General features: G+C 40.0%; 2 protein-coding genes across 3 annotated transcripts in view; one reads left to right on the forward strand and one right to left on the reverse strand.

The window, feature by feature from the left end:
- Positions 1–6682, forward strand: part of USP14 (ubiquitin specific peptidase 14) — a 34123-nt gene extending 27441 nt beyond the window's left edge. Inside the window, exons 14-16 of the mRNA XM_061130849.1 lie at positions 4510–4570; positions 4932–5039; positions 5910–6682. Of these exons, the coding sequence (XP_060986832.1) occupies positions 4510–4570; positions 4932–5039; positions 5910–6061 (321 nt within the window). The 3' untranslated portion in view covers positions 6062–6682. The remainder of the gene's footprint in view (positions 1–4509; positions 4571–4931; positions 5040–5909) is intronic.
- Positions 6683–7460: 778 nt separating this feature from the next.
- THOC1 (THO complex subunit 1) overlaps positions 7461–18934 on the reverse strand; it is a 37809-nt gene continuing 26335 nt past the window's right edge. Inside the window, exons 12-22 of one of the 2 annotated variants that reach the window (XM_061130847.1) lie at positions 16142–16242; positions 14732–14798; positions 14484–14534; positions 14327–14397; positions 13875–13970; positions 13226–13291; positions 11661–11744; positions 10484–10631; positions 9672–9747; positions 8901–9191; positions 7461–7629 (exon numbers count right to left, since the gene is read on the reverse strand). In XM_061130847.1, coding sequence (XP_060986830.1) covers positions 7610–7629; positions 8901–9191; positions 9672–9747; positions 10484–10631; positions 11661–11744; positions 13226–13291; positions 13875–13970; positions 14327–14397; positions 14484–14534; positions 14732–14798; positions 16142–16242 — 1071 coding nt within the window. In that variant the 3' untranslated portion in view covers positions 7461–7609. Of the gene's footprint in view, positions 7630–8782; positions 9192–9671; positions 9748–10483; positions 10632–11660; positions 11745–13225; positions 13292–13874; positions 13971–14326; positions 14398–14483; positions 14535–14731; positions 14799–16141; positions 16243–18934 lie in introns of those variants that run through there. The other variant, XM_061130848.1, reaches the window with a different exon arrangement.

Below are 18934 nucleotides of genomic sequence, written 5' to 3' on the forward strand. Positions count from 1 at the left end.
ACATACCAAATTTTAGAATTAGATTCCTCTGCAGGTTTTGTGTGTGTATTAAAAGCAATTTTTGAAATTAAACTTGAGATAATTGTAGAATCACATGCAGTTGTAAGAAATAATAGAGTTCCTCGTTTCTCCTAGTGGTAACAGCTTGCAAAACTATACTATAATGTCACAACCAGGATATTGACATTGATATGGTCTAGATGCAGGACTTCTTTATCATCACAAAGATCCTTCTTGCTGCCCCTTTGTAGCCAAGTCCACTTTCCCGCTACCCCCTTCATTCTTATCAGCAATGTCTTGCCAGTCTATTTTCTTTGAATTCTTGCCAGAATTTGGTAGTGTCACTATTATTTTAGCCATTTGTGTAGGTTTGCAGTGATACTTGATGTGGTCTAAAGGCTAATGATGTTGGGCACGTCTTCGTGTGTTTCTTTGCCATCTATGTGCCCTCTTTGATGAAATATCTCTTCATATTTTGTGTGTGTGTGTGTTAGTTGCTCAGTTGTGTCCAACTCTTTGTGACCCCATGAACTGTAGCCCACCAGACTCCTCTGTCCATGGAATTCTCCAGGCAGGAATACTGGAATGGGTTGCCTTCTCCAGGGGATCTTCCTAACCCAGGGATTGAACCCAGTGTCTCCTGAATTGCAGGCAGATTCTTTACAGTCTGAGCCACCAGGAAAACCCCTTGTTTTTCTACCCATTTGCCATTTGGTCTTTTACTCTTGAATTTTGGGAGTTTTTATATTCTAATACTAATCCTGTGTCAGATACATGGTTTCTAAACATTTTCTCCCAGCCTGTAGCCTCGTCTTTTCATCCTATTAACAGGGTCTTTTGAAGAGGAAAATTTTTTAAATTTTGTTATAATTTAATCTGTTTTTTTCTTCAGTTACTCTTGCTTTTAGTGTTATATCTAAGAAACCTAGTCACAGGCCACAGGCCATGAAAGTTTATGCATATGTTTTCTTCTAAGGTTTTTATAGTTCCTCCGGTTAGGCTTTTTTGATTCATTCTGGGTTAATTTTTGTATGTGAGATGAGGTACAGGTCCAAATCCTATTGCATGTGAATGTTCAGTTGTCCCAGCACTTCTTGTTGAAAGGACTATTCTCTTCCCATTGAATGGTCTTTGCACCCTTGTAGTGAATCAGTTGACTCTAGATGTGAGTGTATTTCTGGGCCCTCAGTTTTTTTCTGTTGGTACGTCTGTCCTTAGGCCAATACTGCAGTCTTTTTTTTTTTTTTTTTTAATGATTTTATTTATTTTTGACTGTGCTGAGTGTTGCTCCCTGGACTTTTCTTTAGTTGTGTCAGGTGGGAGCTACTCTCCAGTTGTAGTGCACAGGCTTCTCATTGCAGTGGCGTCTTTCGTTGCTGAGCACATGGGCTCAGTAGTTACATTGAATGGACCTAGTTGCTTAGCATCATGTGGGATCTTCCCAGACCAGAGATCGAACCCATGTGCCCTGCACTGCCAGGCGAATTCTTTAGCACTGAGCCACCAGGGAAGCCCAGGACTACAGTCTTGATTACTGTGGTTTTGTAGTAAGGATTATAGCAAAGTACAAAACTTCCAACTTTGTTCTTCAAGATTGTTTTGACTTTTCTGAGTCCCTTTTATTTCCATATTTATTTTAGGATGAGCTTGTCCATTTCTTCAAAAACAACTGGAATTTTGATGGAGATTGCATTCAATCTGTAAATCGATTTGGGGAGTATTTCCATTTTACTAGTATTAAGCTTTAGAATCCATGAATTTACTGTCTTTTGATTTATGTAAGCCATTAAGTTTTTCAACAGTCTAATAATTTTCAGTGTACATTTCTTGTACTTTAAATTTATTTGTAGCTATTTTATTATTTTTGATGTCTTTAAATGGCATACTTTTTCCAATTTCATTTTTGCATTCATTACAGTTGATTTTTTAATATATTGATCTTTATCCTCTACTTTGTTGAAGCAGTTTATTAGCTTTTTTTTTCCTCTTATTTTTTTGAGAGATTGTGTATAGAATTGATGTCTCTTAAACATTTGGTAGAATTGTCTTGGTCTGATAATCTTATTAGCCTGGAGAGTTCTTTTTCAGGAGTTTTTTTTTTTTTTTAATTTAAAAAATTTAATTGTAAAACTTTAGTTACAGGCTATAGAAATAATTTATATCATATTTGGTTTGTGGAGTTGTTCCATTTCATCTAGCTTGTCAATTTTACATTTTTTTTCCCTGTTATTCAGGTGTTTGCACAGTGTGTAGTGGTATCCTCTTACATTCCTGATATTGGTAGTTTGTGTCTTTTTTTTCTTGTCAGTGGTGCTAGAGGATTGTCACTTTTTTTGTTCTTAAAGAACTAGCATGTTTCATTTTTTTTTTCTTCTGTTTTTCTGCATCTAATTTGATTGATTTCCACTTTTATTATTTCCTTTTTTCTGCTTGTTTTGGCTTTATTTTCCTCCTCTTTTTCTAGGTCCTTAAGTTGTGGGAACTTGGGTTTTTTATTTCAGACTTCCTGTTTTCAAATATTAGTGGTGTAAATTTCCCTCCTGGCAGTGCTTTCAAATTGTGTTCTGCAAATTGTTGTATTGCATTTCTGTTTTCATTATGTTTCTTGTATTTTTAATAAATTTCCCTTGAGACTTCCCTTTGACCTTGGGTCATTTAGAAGTGTCGTGTCTAGTTTACATGTGTTTGGAAAATTTCCTGTCACCTTTTTGTTCCTGACTCTGGTTTGAGTCCATTGTGAGAAAACACATGTGGGCGATTTAAGCTCCTTTAAATTCGTTGGGCTTTGCTTTGTGGCCCGTGATGGGATCTGTCTTGGTATCTGTTCTCTGGGCGCTTGGAAAGAACGTGTGTTTCACTGTTGTTGAGGCAAGTGTTGTGTGATGTTGATTAGATCCAGTTGGTTGATGGTGGTGTTGGCTTTTCCTGTAACCTTGCTGTTTTTGTCTAGTTGTTCCATCAGTTGTTGAGACAGGAGTGGTGAAGTCTTCAAGTAAAACTGTGGATTTGTATGTTTCACCATTCAGTTCTGTTAGCTTTGGCTTTTCATGTTTTGTAACTCTGTTATTTGGTGTGTACACACAGGATGGCTGTTCTTGGTGGAATGATTCTTTGATTATGTAGTGTCCCTCTCTGTTCGTGGGAATTCTCTTTGTTCTCCAGTCTACTTTGTTTGATGTTAATTTTTCCATTTCTCCTTTCTTTTTGTTAGTATTTGCATGATACATCTTTTTCCATTCTTTTACTTTAAATTTGCCCATATTATATTTGAAGGTAGTTTCTTATAGATAGCATATAGTTGGGTCATATTTTTAGTCCTCTCTGTTAATGTTTAGGCTATTTACATGTAACATAATTACTGATATACTAATGATTAAATCTCTTCTATATTTTGCTGTTTTTTGTTTCTCTTTTTTCCATACTTGTCGGTTATGTGAACATTTTTTAGAATTCTAATTTGGTTTACATATGTTTTTCTAATGTATTTCCTTGTGTAGCTTTTTTTGTAGTTGCTCTAGGTGTTATAATTATATAGAGGAGTGGTTGACCTAATTGCCTTTTTGTTGTAAGATGCTTTGGCTTCTTGTCATTTTAGCTGTCACTTAAACTGCTGGCATTGTCTTCATTATCATTATAGTTTTTAAGAACTTTGTCCATATGCCTAAATAAATTGTTTGAATTTGTATTACACACAGGAATGGGTTGAGGCAAGGGAATTCCCACCAAAGATTCTTGTCTAAAGTTGTGAATCTTTTTAATTTAATTTAAATTTAATTTAAATTAATCATAAATACTTGCTGAATTAAATATTTAAGTTCATTTGAACTGAAGTGGCAGGTGGCCATGGCTCAGTAGAGTTAATATAAGTTGCTGTAATTCTGTTTTTGTGAGGCAGCTTTTTATCCTCACCTACATGGTTTGATATTGTGGGGAAAGCGGCAGAATTGACTTTCTTTTTTTCTACCCTAGAACAGTGTTTATCTGGACTCTGTATTCACTGGTGTGCTCTACGTTTAGTGGTTTGAAGTTGGTCCTGTAATCAGGATCTGCTGCTATACATCTGAGATTGTATGTTATTAAACAGTAGGACTCTGGGACTCACAGTTTTATGTTAATAATTGTTGTTGCTGTCGTGTCCAACTCTCTGCAACCCCATGGACTGCAGCGTGCCAGGCTTCCCTGTCCTTCACCGTCTCCCAGAGCTTGCTCAAACCCATCCATTGAGTCTGTGATGCAGTGCAAATACCTCGTCCTGTCGTCCCCTTCTCCTTCTGCCTTTAGTCTTTCCCACCATCAGTGTCTTTTCTAATGGGTTGGCTCTTCAGAAAAGGTGGCCAAAATATTGTTAACTGTAGTTCTGTCATTTTAAGCACTGTGCAAGGGAGATCATATTTTTCCTTTGTTTTGCCTTGGTGATTTGTATTATAATAAATATTTGTGGAGACATATAAGAGAATATAAATTTTATTTCCATTACCATGAAATTAAAAAAAAATTTTTTCCCCTCAGGGTGACAAAAACAGTAGTCCTCAAAAAGAAGTTAAGTATGAACCCTTTTCTTTTGCTGATGGTAAGTGAAATCTTCATTTGAACTGAGTTTTACTGTGTGTAGGCTTTTTAAAAAAAAATTATACTATCTTTCCACATAATCTGTTTCTTTCAGATACCAAGCTTAAAAAAAGTTGTGTTTCTTAAAGTATTAATTTACCTTAGTATGAGATAGTAAAAAAATCACTTTTCAGTGAATATATGTTCTATAAATGATAGCATACTTATCTTTCATGAAGCTTTAAGTGGACCATAATCTTAACTGGATTTTAATAATAGGGTAGTATTCTGTAGGATAAACTTAAGTTGTTCTTACTTGTTACTTAACTTGAGAAAGCACGTATGTTTATATCTGATATTACTGGATTTATGTCTTTCTTTAGACATTGGCTCCAATAATTGCGGATACTATGATTTACAAGCAGTGCTAACGCATCAGGGAAGGTCTAGCTCTTCAGGCCATTATGTCTCGTGGGTGAGAAGGAAACAAGGTAAAGATTGGTGTTTTTCCCAACTGTTGCATGCTGTTTTGACAAGTTTAAATTTTTTAGCACATTTATTCTGAAAACTTTTTGATCTCAGAACCTCTTTTACATTCTTAAATTATTGAGGATGCCGAAGAACTTTTGTTTGAGAATTGTATCTCTTTAATATTTACTAAAATAGAAGACTGAGAAATTCATTTTAGACTGACATTAATGAAGTCATTACATATTAACATAAATAATTTTTTACAGATTAGTTGTTTAAAAAATACATTATTTTTCACTGCGCCGGGTCTTTGTTGCTGTTCAGGCAGGCTTCTCATTATGGTGGCTTCAAACAGGCTGTAGAGCGCATGGGCATTGTTGTCCCACAGCACATGGGATCTTCCCTAACTAGGGATCAAACCCATGTCCCCTGCATTGGCAGGCAGATGCTTAACCACTGGACCACCAGGGAAGTCCAAATAACATTTTAAAAATAACAGTCTTTTCCAAAACAGAAAAATATTTAACAACGTCGATTTACATTTTTCTTAGTTTGTTAGGCTGAATAGGAGACAGCTGGATTCTCCTGCTTCTGCATTCTGTCTTCTCCTGCTTTACACTGTGTAACCTCTGGAGAATTCCAAAGCAGTCTTCAGAGAGTGGTGGGGGTGGGGAGGCAGATGCTTTAGAAGTGTTATGAAAATAATTGTAACCTTCATGGAAACCCCGAAAAGATCTTGAACGTGAGTAGTCTCTGGACCACACTTTGGGAACTGTTGGTATGGCAGATGGAATACTACTGTGCCTAAAACTACCCAGTACCTTTTTTGCAATGGAACTCTGAAAAAATCGTCAATGAGATAAATTTTGTGTTTCTGTCTCGCACTTTAGATGAGTGGATCAAGTTCGATGACGATAAGGTCAGCATCGTGACGCCAGAGGACATCCTACGACTCTCTGGCGGTGGTGACTGGCACATAGCTTATGTTCTCCTCTATGGGCCTCGCAGAGTGGAGATCATGGAAGAGGAAAGAGAACAGTAATCTTCATTTTAGCTATTTATGCTTAGGTGTGAAATAAATGTTATTTGTTGATCATTTCTATAACCCAGAGCTTTGGAGGAAGATGTTTAGGTGGTTTTATGTGTCTCCCCTCATGTGGAACAAGAGAGGGCAGAAGCAGACCACTCTGTGTTACCGACCTAAGAAATTACAGAAAAGAGAACAGAAAAGAAAAATTGCCTTTGGACTGTGCTGCCCTGTGTAAAGGTGGCAGGAAGAATTTTTTAAAAAGCTTATTGCTTGGATTGATTTTTAAAAATTATGAGTTGAAATGCCTTTCAACCATTACTACCTTCTGTGATAATTTTTCTCCCTGTCTTTTTCAGCCCAAGATTCAGCAATCAGATGTTTATTGCACACCTATTACTCTATTATTTGTTGTTCTTGCATGGTTCAAACCACCAGTGATTCAGTAGCTGCCCATCCTTTGCCTTATCTAACACAAATGTTGCCAGGAAGGTGGAAAGGAAGTAAGTTTGATCTCATTGTGTAACTCAGTGCTGCATCCCCACCCTCATGGAAACATGGGTACAATCAAGTATTTGTCCAGCCTGACTGTTGCTGGCTTTTCATGACTTTAAAATAAATTGTGATCAAATAATAGTACATTTGATTATACATTTGTTACTGTGTCTCTGATGTACTATGGTTTGTACATTGAACTTTGCTATGGTTTTGTAGTAATGAACCTTAAAATGTTGACAAGCTCCAGTTGCTTATTTTTAGAAAATGAGGATATTTAATAAAAAAAAAAAAAAAAAAAAAAGAGGGACTAATAGCTTTTGACCTCAAGTCTTTCATCTGTTGGAGCTTGGCTGAAGTTCAGATATATTTAATACTATTAGTTTCTGCAGATGGTTAATTATGCTCTTAAGCATCTATTTGAAAATACTACCTTCTTCACCTGCTAGCCTAATACTGTTTAAAGAGAAACACAAAGTTGTAAAAGTAATGAAGTTCTTTGGATAATGAATGCAACCATGTTTATCACATCTGTTCCTTGGCTCAGTTGGGTGTTTGTTTCTACTCTGTCAACTCCCAACTTCTTCATGTGTATCTCAAAATTTAATACCAGTGATTTTTAGTAGAAATATCAAGAGTGTGAGATACTGCAATATATAGTAGATTTTAATACAGTCTCATCAATTCATTTTTGTTTTATTGTGAGTGAAAGGATAGGATATCAGCTGTCTTATTTTCTTTGAGTTAGATATTTATAATAAAGTTGTAGGGATTATCATGAAGTCTTTATCCTTGCTTATGCTGTTTTAAAAGGCTCTACAGAGCACAGCAGTGACAAAAAAAAATGGCCATTTTCCTCTCAAGTTTGAACAATGTAATCTAAGAATACTTAGAGGATAAAATAAGCGTTTCAGGGAAACTTACCTGTAAATAGCTTCTTAAGCTAAGCTTTAATACTGGCAGTCAGTCCTCTGGCCTTGGAGAGCGTGCAGAAGAGGAAAGGGAGGTCGAGATTCTTTTATATATTGGTATGATGCTTGTGAATTGTGAACTTTTTTATTCACTGTCTTATTTTGTTCTGAACAACTCTGAGGACAAAAATTTAGCAATTAGGATTCAGATATTATGATTTGGAGGATGCTGTAGCTACTAGGTCACGTTGGATTAGAAGAAACTATAGGAGCCTTTGTGGGATTAGCATTTTAAATGGTAATCTCTTAACTGTCATTACAAAAAACTTGACTTCATTTGATCCAAAAAAGCATTATTCCAAAGATTTCTTGAAGTGTAAGAAATTGGACTTCTACTAGTGTCTTTTAAACTGTTAAAGACTATTTTAGAATTCAGCCTTGCGTATAAGATCTTTGAAAAGGAGAATAAGGAAAAAATACGGGATTCCTGAGCGTGCCTTACAGACTGTGCCCCCTGCCCCGAGGCCCTTTTGATAGCAGAGCTGTGCTGGAGCACTGCTGGACTGGCAGCAGGCGCTCAGACCTCCCTCAGCATTGAAGACAGTGACGACCTAGCCTTCGAGCCCTGAAGGGTGAGCTGATTGGGAACGGGGGGCAGACGGTCCGGTCCGGCTGTCACTGCAGGCTGTGCGGAGGTGCTGTCACACACATCTCATTGGACCTTCGCAGCAACCCCTGAGGCATGTAGCCCTGTTTTAAGTGACCTGAGACATAAGTTCTGTAAGGCTAAGAGAATTAGGTTTTATACTTCACCCCATTTCTTTCAAGGTTGGGGGTTGGCACATCTTTCTGTACTGGGCCAGATATTTTCATACGTTTTAAGCTTTGTAGGCCATAAGTCTTTGTTGCAACTGTGTACCTTTGTAGCGTGAAAGGAGCCCAGAGGTAGGCAGGACTTAAGGAAGGATAGGTGTGGCTGTGCCGTAAACACCTTACTTATAGAAAGAGGTGGCAAATAGAAAGAGGTAGCAGATGGACCACTGTTTGCTGATCCTCTGCTTTAAAGCATATATGGCACTAGAGCAGTCATGCAGGTTCAGAAAGTATTACTGCGGGATTCTCGGCAAGTTAAATTCTGTAACTTCAGGGCATGCAGGAAACACCATGCCCCTGAACATTGCTAACTGACTTACACATATATAATTAACAAAAATACTATGTGACCTTGAGGTCACTTTATTCTGCCCATTTCCCCAACTTCTCCCCCTAAACCCTGAGGTCAGTCAAGAGCCAACATATATTCTGTTGTTCGTGGAGCACCAGCCAACTGTACAACTGTTATAAAAATGTTTATTGTTTACCAAAACCAGTGGACCTCTTATCAAATGCTGCTTGGTAACAAAACCTTATCACAGTTTTAATAATAATAATAAAAGAACGAAGCTAACTGTTTGTCTCATTGTCATTAGTTAGACTTTCTGCAAGGTCACTTAGCCCAGACTTGTTGAGTGCGTTGATCAGGTTCTCGGGTGTGGCGTGCGCCCCCTCCTGGTCTTGCCAGGCCACGAGCAGCTGCCTGGCTCTCATCTTCATGTCTTCGCTGTCACACTCGATCTGTCTAATTTCTGAGTCCTTCATTTCCAAGTAAGGAGCCAGGACCTTCCACTGTTCACCCAGTTTGTTGGCAAACACCTCTATCTGGTCCCCTGTTACAGGTTTGTCCCGCCGAACATCAGGACCTAGAAGACACAGGGAAGGTAAATTAGAACAGAGGACGAGGACGTGTGAGAGTCAAAGTCCATAATGGAACACGGGCCACTGAGACGCCAGTAAGTTTTATTTTAAAAGTAAAACAGTCCCTTTTCATATTTCCCCTGGTTGAATTCTTATGATCATTAGGAATGTAAAACTAAAGCTGTTGCCTGTGTTACAATCATGAAGGCTTTCCCTGAAACCAGTGGCCCCCAATCTAAACCCCGAGAATTAAGAGGTATGAGGTGCATTCAATGTAAGTGCTTTCCTTCCCAACACTTCCCAATATTATTGTATAAAATGCACTACTGGAAAAGTTATCAAGCAATGCTTTAGATTCCTCACTATAAGAAACAGAGCTGAGATAAACAGTAGAAGTTGAGAAGTAGATCAAATAACGTACCTCTCAACAAAGAACCCCAATCTTTTCCAATTTTGTAAAATAGCCAAGAAAATTCAATTCTTACTTTCATTTTCCTTCAGTAAAGCATCATTATCTTCCTCATCTTCATCCTCACCTGTTTTTATTTCTTCAGAAGGAGGCTACAATGAGTAAAAAGGAATGTCTTAGAGTTCCAACTTCTACAATCAGAGAAGTGGGGATAGTTTTGATCTTTTAGATAAGGGATTCCAGTTATGGGGCCCAGAACTTTCCCCCCCCAAGAATATTAAATGTGAACGTCAGGTAAGGATCACAGTGGGACAGTGTTAACCTGGAGAAGGAAGAACGGGGGACAACCAGAGGTTGGAAGGACTCCCTTCACCCCAGCCTGGGAAGAAGGGAGTCAGTGGGAAGCCTGGTGAGATGACTTGCACGCACCCAGCACATACATGGTAACAACAATCTGGGGCAGACCGGGGCCCATCCGTGTGCTTAACAACATGCTTTGAGTAACTCTTTGGTTGTATGCACACAGTATAGTTATTACCATACTGTATTAGAAAAGAGAACAGAGTGGGAAGATAAGCCAAGTTGCCTACCCCGACCCCATGGGCCCTGCCTGTGATAAAACAGAATGCACTGGCAAACAGGAAGAATAATCAAAGTATAATAACTTTATACAACATGTAAAGTTACTTCATCAATTTATGTATTGATACTTCCTATAAATGTATACTCAGAGGCATTATTTCCTCATTCTAAAACAACAGGGTTTGTGGATCATACTTTTTCCACATGATTAAAGTGAAATTCAGCTTTTAGCTCAAAGAGCAACAGCAGTTTTACAAAAGAAGAGAATGCCAACTGAAGGATAAAACACTCATCACTCCTACTTACTGGTAATTCCTTGGCTAGCTTTATTACCATGTTTTCGAGATATTCTGGCAAACTTTTAAACTGCTGGTTGGTTGGCTGGAAGAAGTGAGGGCTTCTGCGTGCTAACAGTCTTAGGGCTCTCCAACCATAATTTGAGTTGTTCACAGCCCTATAAAAAGAGATATCAATCTTGTGATTTATATAGTTACTTACAATTTTTATATTCCCTTCTAGTTAATGGACTTAGTTCACCAGATGAAACTCTACGCTCAGATCAGTAGCTGAAGGCACCATTCTTCTCACTCTGACCGTAGCCCTAAAGAACCTCTCAGCATGCAGTTCACTTACAAATAGAAACCGGCAGAGTCCGAAGGGGCAGGTTCATGTGCAGCAAACACACTTTAAAAGTTTACAGACACTTAAAGGTCAACTAGTACGCGTCCAGGACTGGCCAGGTGCTGTGCGTGCAGGACAGAAGTCCTCTGCCTCACCCTTAGAGAGAGACTCAGGCTCACTGCTCACTGCGTTTCTATCCACACTGGCAGTGCCACCTGCAGGTGTGAGTTTCAGAATATTTTATAAACCCAACAGATGTCATCATGTAACTTAATATCTGCTTTTTATAAAATTTACATATAGCATCCAAAGTTTCATTTGCTCAGTATCAACCTTGGTGAATGAAAAATGACTCCAAAACTGAAAAGGACACAGCAGTAGCCTAGACCATAAACACTGACGCCAAGAACAGGATCTGCCAGATGTTCCCGTGGCAGGAACAGGTGGTGCACAGTACGGCAAGAAAAACCTCCGAGACTAGAGACCCTGTGCCAGAAATAGGTGGGCCACAGCGAACCCAGAGCACAGATCTGTTCTGTTTAAAATTTTCTGCAAGTGGTCTGGAGGCCCCCATGAGGTCTTAAGAGCAGCTCATTGACACCGTGAACTGAAGGGGAACAGAGAAAAGAGGTGACAGGTGGGTTCTAAGGGGATCTTTCCACTTGTGACACAAAGCATCGTTCTAAGTTGCTTGTTTGTCAAAATGGGAATGGTCGTTGCAGTCAGGACATGGAGTAGCATGAAGCTGGCAGATAACCTCACCTAAGAAAGCACTACTCGTGTCAGTGGTCTCCCTTAGTGTTCTGGTACATACTGCAGTGCTTAAGACAGAGGAAGTCAGCTCATGAGAAACATTACTTACTTGTATTCACTTTCAACCATGTTTTCAGGGTCAGCCTGTTCAATGGCTTCTTCGAAGAATTCCTCCAAAGTTGGCATGTATTCCCTGGGTGTTAAAATAACTAGTGAAGATCATGTGTGTGCTTAATACTCATAAAATGGAGGCAATAAAGATTCTAGTATTAACCTCACTGATTTACAGTTAGATTACTTAGGAACTCAGATATTTAAGGAGGTGATGCAAAACTAAACTTCTCAAAGGGGACAGTGGAGGGCAGTGTGCTAACCCCTCCCCCCACCCCGCCCCCCATTATATACAGTCTAGTCTGGAAGGGAACACACACACCACTGTATACCGTCATGTGTGACAGAGGGCAGCCAGGGGTTTAAGAGCATTAAAATCGGACCAGCAAGCAGGACGTTTTCACATCCACGGATAATTTTTTTTAAAACCAGAACCAAACTGAAATGATAACCAGACAATATGGTTTAACACTGAGCTTAGTTTAGATTGTTACCATGGTAGCATGACTGGTTTTTAACTGCATCTTTCTTGAATTTGTATTTAGAAATAAAATTTGATACACTCAAGTAAGACCCAAGAATTTGATCAGATGACTATGACTAAAAGATGGGTCTCTCCAAAGAGATTAAATTTCGCCATATTGAAACGACAAGTGACTGTTTTCTTTTTTAAAAAAGACATCAAATCTTTATACAATTTTTAAAGATTATTTTCCATTTACAGTTATTACTAAGCATTAGTATATTCTCTGTGTTGTACAAAATGGCTATAATTTCTTGTTGCTAGGAGATTTACTTGTTTTTTCAAATCTGCCTGGTCCTTTTTGAGACTGTCACCTTCCTTTTAGTTGCTTATTCTACCTGCTGATTCTTAGTCATGGTAAATTGTTTTAGGTTTGGATGGTGAGCTTATCTTTAGACTTATCTGGGAGATGTGATTACCCCTTCCCCTAGGAAAAGCTTTCTGCCATCAGCCTGGGAGTCTTTAGTGTAAGTTTCAACTCTGAGGCCACATAACAGCAGATACGGTTGTAATTCCTCAGGGAATACCTTTTTCTTTTTGCCCACATCTCAGCGGGGGAGTGGATACGCTCCTTGCTTCAGTGCCAGTGAGCCAGGCCCTCTTCCTTCCGCCCTGTGCTTTTCTTACAGAGTGTGTGGAGGGCCTCAGCTTTACCCAGGGGCACTCAGTGACCATCTGCAGGCCTGAAGCCTTCCGTTCTGTCCCCTGTTGCTGTAAAACCCTCTGTTGCTGTAGAACCCGCTTTTGGTTCCCAAAGCAGGACTCAACCTGCCCTGCTCCCCAGCTACAGGTAACCAAGCTGCAGTTCTTACTCTGGTTTTTCATTCTCCCTTCTTTGGTGAATCCTTCTTTCTTGTGACTTCTACAATTATTTTATTAGCACCTCTAGGTGTTTTATGGAAAGCTATATTCTGCTGAGCCGAAGTCAATGACGATAAATTTTAAAATTTCTTTTGAGCTCTGCTTATAGCTGACAAAAAATTCTATGCTAGTTAACATTTGAGAAAAGCAACACTTCATATGAAACATTTTAAACTTGCCTGGTCTCTGATTTACAGGCTTCCATGTTGTCAGGACAGAGATTCCAAAGCCTTGTTAACTCATCACTACAAAACACACAAAAATAAATACGTTGTTTATTTTTTTTAAAATATGTTGTTTATAGACACCATTCTCTTATACATTAAAGCTATAAAAATAGTTGGAGTAAATAGTGAATTTTGGGATGGTGATGAGTTTTGATCATTACATTTTGGTATTTAGCAAATTTTCTATTTGAGCATATATTTTATTAAGTAATAATAACCATTAACCTCTTTCTAAAGTAATCAAATGCAATATAAAGCAAAGAATAGTTAACCGGAAGGTAGAAGAAATGAAAGGATTATAGTACCCTGCAACAACCAGAAACAGGCCGCATCAATCTAACAACAAGTGGATTGTCTGACATGGAAAATATGGCAGAACGTACAGCCGTGGATCTTGGAAGCCGGAGACAAAACAGAGGTTCTGTCTTGTATGAACGGCACAGACTAATCGGGTGTAGTTTGCTTTAGTCATCTATGTACATACCAAACACAAGAAACTTGGAAATTCCAACACAAAACCTGGACAGTTCTTACATTAATATTTTCACAATATAAAAGCTTCTATGATAACATCCCTCGCTATGGAGACAGGTTTACCTACTTTCCCATCAGAATTTTCTTGGTGGGCCCTTTCCCCAGGAAGTCTTCCGGCGCTGCTCTTTTCCGCACTGCTCTTGTGGGCTTGGCGTCTGATGTTCTGTGAAAACACACTGGGATTTCAGATGGATGGCAGAGATGGAACAGCGTTAAACATGCAAGAAAATTTAGTTACTGTTTTTTCCCTAAAGTACATGGATGCTTCATATCATTACACTCCTCAGAAGACAAAAATGCCACACCAGGGGACAAACTACAAGATGTGGGTACATAGCAAGCATTTTCCCCTCAATAATTAGTAACAGAAGTAAATCAAAGCAGTTTTATTTTTATAGAGTACAGTTTATACTGTTACATGAATACATTTACACATATCTGTATGTCATGTAAAATAATCGTGTCAAGTTATATTCTGAAATGCCTTTCTCATACTGCTTGAGATGAGTATACATTTACCTTTCTTTCACAAAACTTGGGCAGCCTTCATTTTTCCATGAGTTCCAGTTTTCTTCAGTGTTTAATATATGCTGGGGAAAATAAAGTACATTTTGATAATGAAGCCTTGGAGAGTTTACTGGGTGCCAAAAAGACTATGTAAATATAAAACACATACCTCTACCATCTTTGAAAATCTTTCTCCATCAGGGGGGTTTTCAGATAGTAGCTGTGATTAGAAAGAATATACTAAGCTTTCAACAACTTTCTGCATCATAGGAGTGGTTGTAGGCAGAGAACCAAGAAGTGTTTGTGGTCTTGTACCTGAGCTTAACTTTATCCTTATTTTCCTATTTGGGGCTGAAACAAAGAAAATTCTAAATTTTCATTTTGTTCAATCATGGGTTTGTTGCGTGATGAACTTACTTGATAAACTGATTTTGTAGTATCTTCAATCCAGAGTGATTGCTCATCAGTTAAAACATAGTTTGAACTAGGAAACAAAGCAATAAAAGCATGCTTGAGTTACAAGAATGTTTATTCAACTTTAAGATTTATCTACTGTCTGAAACATAAAGCATGTAACAGAAGTGAACTGTAAACAGTGTCAAAAATTACCAAAATGAGAACAATCACAATGAAATTTTAAGAGAAAAGTCTTGTATTTAATTCTTTAGAAAGATGGCTGAAATTGAAGCCATTAAAGTATATAATGGGGATAAAACACTGAATCAATGTGATTAACTATGAACAGAGCAATGACTGTTCTCTAGAGTAAGTTCAATATGGCATAAAAGCCTCAGAGAAAATATTAACATACTCCTCTCCAAGATGCAGTCAAATAACTCATACTGTGTTCCTTTAAAATGCATTCTAAATGTAATAAATGAAATCCCCAAACCCTAGAGAAGGCTGAAGACAGACCCAAACTGTTAGTAGGTGCCATCAGTTCAGCTGTCACTGTGTACTGGGTTCTCTGTAGTTTATAGCCATCCAATGAATACTGATAATGCTAGGATCTAAGAACTTCACATACATTATTCATTAAATTTTCAAAACGAGGAAATGTGCATATGTTAAACACACTACAGGGGCTCAAAGCTCAGGTCTGAAGCTTACATTCAAACCCAGGTCTGCCCCTCGTTTCTACTATGCCATACCACACCTTCACAACAGACAAGGATAATAACACCTTTGAGTGCTCCCTATGTGTTACCTTAAAATTACAGGTCTGAAAGCTGAAGTGTGGCTAGTGAGTGAGGAAAGTAGGATTCAAAACCAGCAGGAAGAAAGCCACGTCTTTACACGACTGACGCAACACTGCCCTACACACTCCCACCCGGGTACAGGGAGCTCTGCCTCAGGGGTGCGTGGGGCAAGCGGGATGGGGCTGCACACAGGAGGTACGAGACAGCGCAGGTCCCGAGCAGCTTCTCTGAAAAGCCAGAGACCAGAACTCCTCCGTGCTTCAAAAACTTAATTCTTTTCAGTTGTAATGTCCTAGACAGTCCCACACCTGGAGAAAAACCATCATTGGCTGAGTTAGCAAATGAGGTTGGGACAAGTTCTGAGCAAGGTGAGGAATAGCTCCACCCACAACAACTGAAAATTCCGGGATGCCTGGCGCTCACCAGGAAAGACACTGACGGCCTTTTCTCTGAAACGAATTCCTTAGTGTCTTGTATCTTACAAAAGCCCTTGGTTATCCGGTTTTCAGGGATGTGAGCCTTACAAATAAAATGAACCCAGTACATAAGAAAATACATCAAATACATCAGTAAGCAATCTTTCTCTTTGCTGATGTTTATAAGCCATTTATTACCCATGTTAACTCACCTTTTGAATTTGACCTGCCCCTTGAGATACTGAAATAAAATGAGATACTGCAACAAGATGTGTCGACGGAAGTTACTGTCACTCAGCTGTAAATCCATCAGCTACTCAAAAAACAAGCACAACACAGAACAGCACATTAAATTCAAGCTCTGCCTGAAGGGACATGTGACGTGACTACAGAAATGGAAGATTTCAACTCAAAAAACATGCAGAGAACTCACTGTACGTGAGCCCCACACAAGCCCCAGGAGAGTGCAGCAAAGGCTTCCTTTAGAATTCTTAACCAGTTATGCCATGAGATTTATGTCGGTCATTAACAATGTTCTACCTGTGGTCCTGAGGTCAGAACGAAAGGAGACATATAAAAAAGTAAAGGCAAGAAAGAATGAGATATAAAGAAATAGTGGCCAAAGGAGGGTCCCCATGGATAAACAGCGCCAAGAGATGCTGCTCTTTGTAGTCCTAAAAGTGCCTGCAGCAGGGTGGGTGCTCAATAAGAAAGCGAGAAGAATCAGAAGTGAAGAATCACCCGTGAATAAAACGGACTGTTGTATTTTAGAGAAAAGCATCACACCTGTGTTATCACAGGATTTTGAGGAGAAAAGACTTGAAGGTCATTTATGAGGAAGCTCTTCAACAACACTGCCACCTAGTGGTCGCCCTGTAGGATGACTTCAGCGATGAAGGCATCTCTGATCAGTCCCTAGAGGCTGAGGGAGGGCAAGCTGCGGCTCTCTGTCCGTCGGTTGCCGTCTTCTACAGGCGTAACCAGTGAGACACCTGACGGCCCTTGGAACCCGTCTCCAGCTCCAGGTTCCAAGTTCCCTGGGCGATGCTTCCATCTACTAACCCAGCAGCTGGGCTACACCCTCTCCCGGCAAAGCCACTCTGACCTAAAGATGAGAACACTCACTAGCTGGGGCCTGGGGCAGCTGTGCAGAAGGTCAGCCATGGGAGCAGATGAAGCAGGCACTGCCGGCAGGGGACCGACAGAGCAAGAGAACAGCCATCTTGGGTGGCCTGCTCACGCGGCGGCCAACAGTCATTACCACATTACTCACCAGACACTTCTCCTTCAGGGCCGGCTCTTGTTCAAGCAAACCCATGTCTTTTCTGATTCTGTTATCATATTAACCATCCCTAAGCAGTAAGCTGACTGGCATGCTCCCAGCCTTCCCTTCTTCCAGGCCTGGATGACTGTATCTCCACCTGGGCTCTCAGCTCCCTGACCTCAACTCCAAAGACCGTCACCGACCCTTCTACTTGGTCCCCCACTACCACGGCCCCAGCCGTCACTCAGACGCCCCAGCTCTGAAATCTTTACTCACAAGCTCCTGTCCCTCCTGGTCTGCCACTCAACTGCCCAATGTACTTAATATTTGGACTTTACTGAGAATTTATGTTCCTTGAACCCTTACTTTCTACATATCTCTAAGTCTCAATCCTGTTTTTACTCTAACCCTATTTTAGTCTAGACAAAGGGTCAGGAAACGTTTCTTTAGAGTCCCAGAGAGTAAATACTTTAGGCTATGTGAGTCAAGAGGCATGTGATGGATAGTATGCAGGTACTTAATGTAACTTAATGTTAAATGTTACAAAAACAAGCAGGAAGTCGGCCAGATGTGGCCTGTGAGCTGTTGTCAAGGGACCCCTGCTCTAGACCACATGGTCTAGCTCTTGAATCACCTTCTTGCCAACTTCTTTCACACCCTCATCCCATACTTCTGTCACATCTACCGGGCAAAAGGGCAACTTGCATCAAACCAACCGTTGGTCACCTTCTCTATCCTAACACTGAGGTTCCCACCGAGGCTGCAGGTGGAGCTGCTTCAAAGAAAATACAAACCTCACAGCCACGCAGATGCAACCACCGCTCCACTACTGTCTCCAGTTGAGAAGTCTCCCTGATCTCTCATCAGCATCTTCACTCTCCAAGGCTTCTCCACAGCGACTATCTCAACCCCCGCACTGAGCAGAGCACCACTTACTACCCAGCCCTCTCGCTCTCGGTGGGTAGCCACCTCTACCTTCAACGAGGAGGAAAAACTCCCTAAACTGGATGTTTCCACTGTACCCACATCCTCGTTTGTCTCGTTCCTCTGCCACAACATCACCGCTGAAGCTGATCCTGTGTGATGTCCCATCAGTAACTACCCTGGTGCTTGTCTTCAACCCTTTCTTCTTTCCCACTGAGCATTTAATAACTTCTCTCAAAAAGATCCCATAGCCTCACCTCATCCTCCCTGAAGAGCAAAACTTCTTGAAAGAACTGGCTACATTCCGTGCTCCCATCCAGTCCTCAGCCTGCCGCAACCCGTGGGGCACTGCGTCACCAACCCACGGGAAATGTTTTCGTCAAGATCACCAGTGACTGACTTGTTACATTCAGTGAACACTCTTCACAGTCCTCATCCTGCCTGATATGCTCGGCTTCCATGAAGTCACATCTTTCTAGTTTTCCTCCAATTCTCAATCTTCTCCCTCTCCTCTCCTTTCTTCCTTCTCCCTCAAGTGCTGATTTTCTTCAGGATTTGGTTTGTTGCATTTTTCTCCTAGTCTACACTCTTTTTAAATTACCACATATATGCTGTTAAACAAACTATATACCAGATCTATACTTTCATCTCGATCAGCTCCAGATCTGTGTCCTAAGAAACTACTCCACATCTCATCTGAATGTCCCACTGACAATGGATCAGATTTCCCATCCAAAATAGAACACACCAATTTCCCCAACAAAGCCTGCTTTTCTCCAGTGTTGGCTATTTCACGGAGAGGCTCAACCACTCACCT

This window comes from Dama dama, chromosome 27 (assembly GCF_033118175.1).
Source record: "Dama dama isolate Ldn47 chromosome 27, ASM3311817v1, whole genome shotgun sequence".
Taxonomy (NCBI): Eukaryota; Metazoa; Chordata; class Mammalia; order Artiodactyla; family Cervidae; genus Dama; species Dama dama.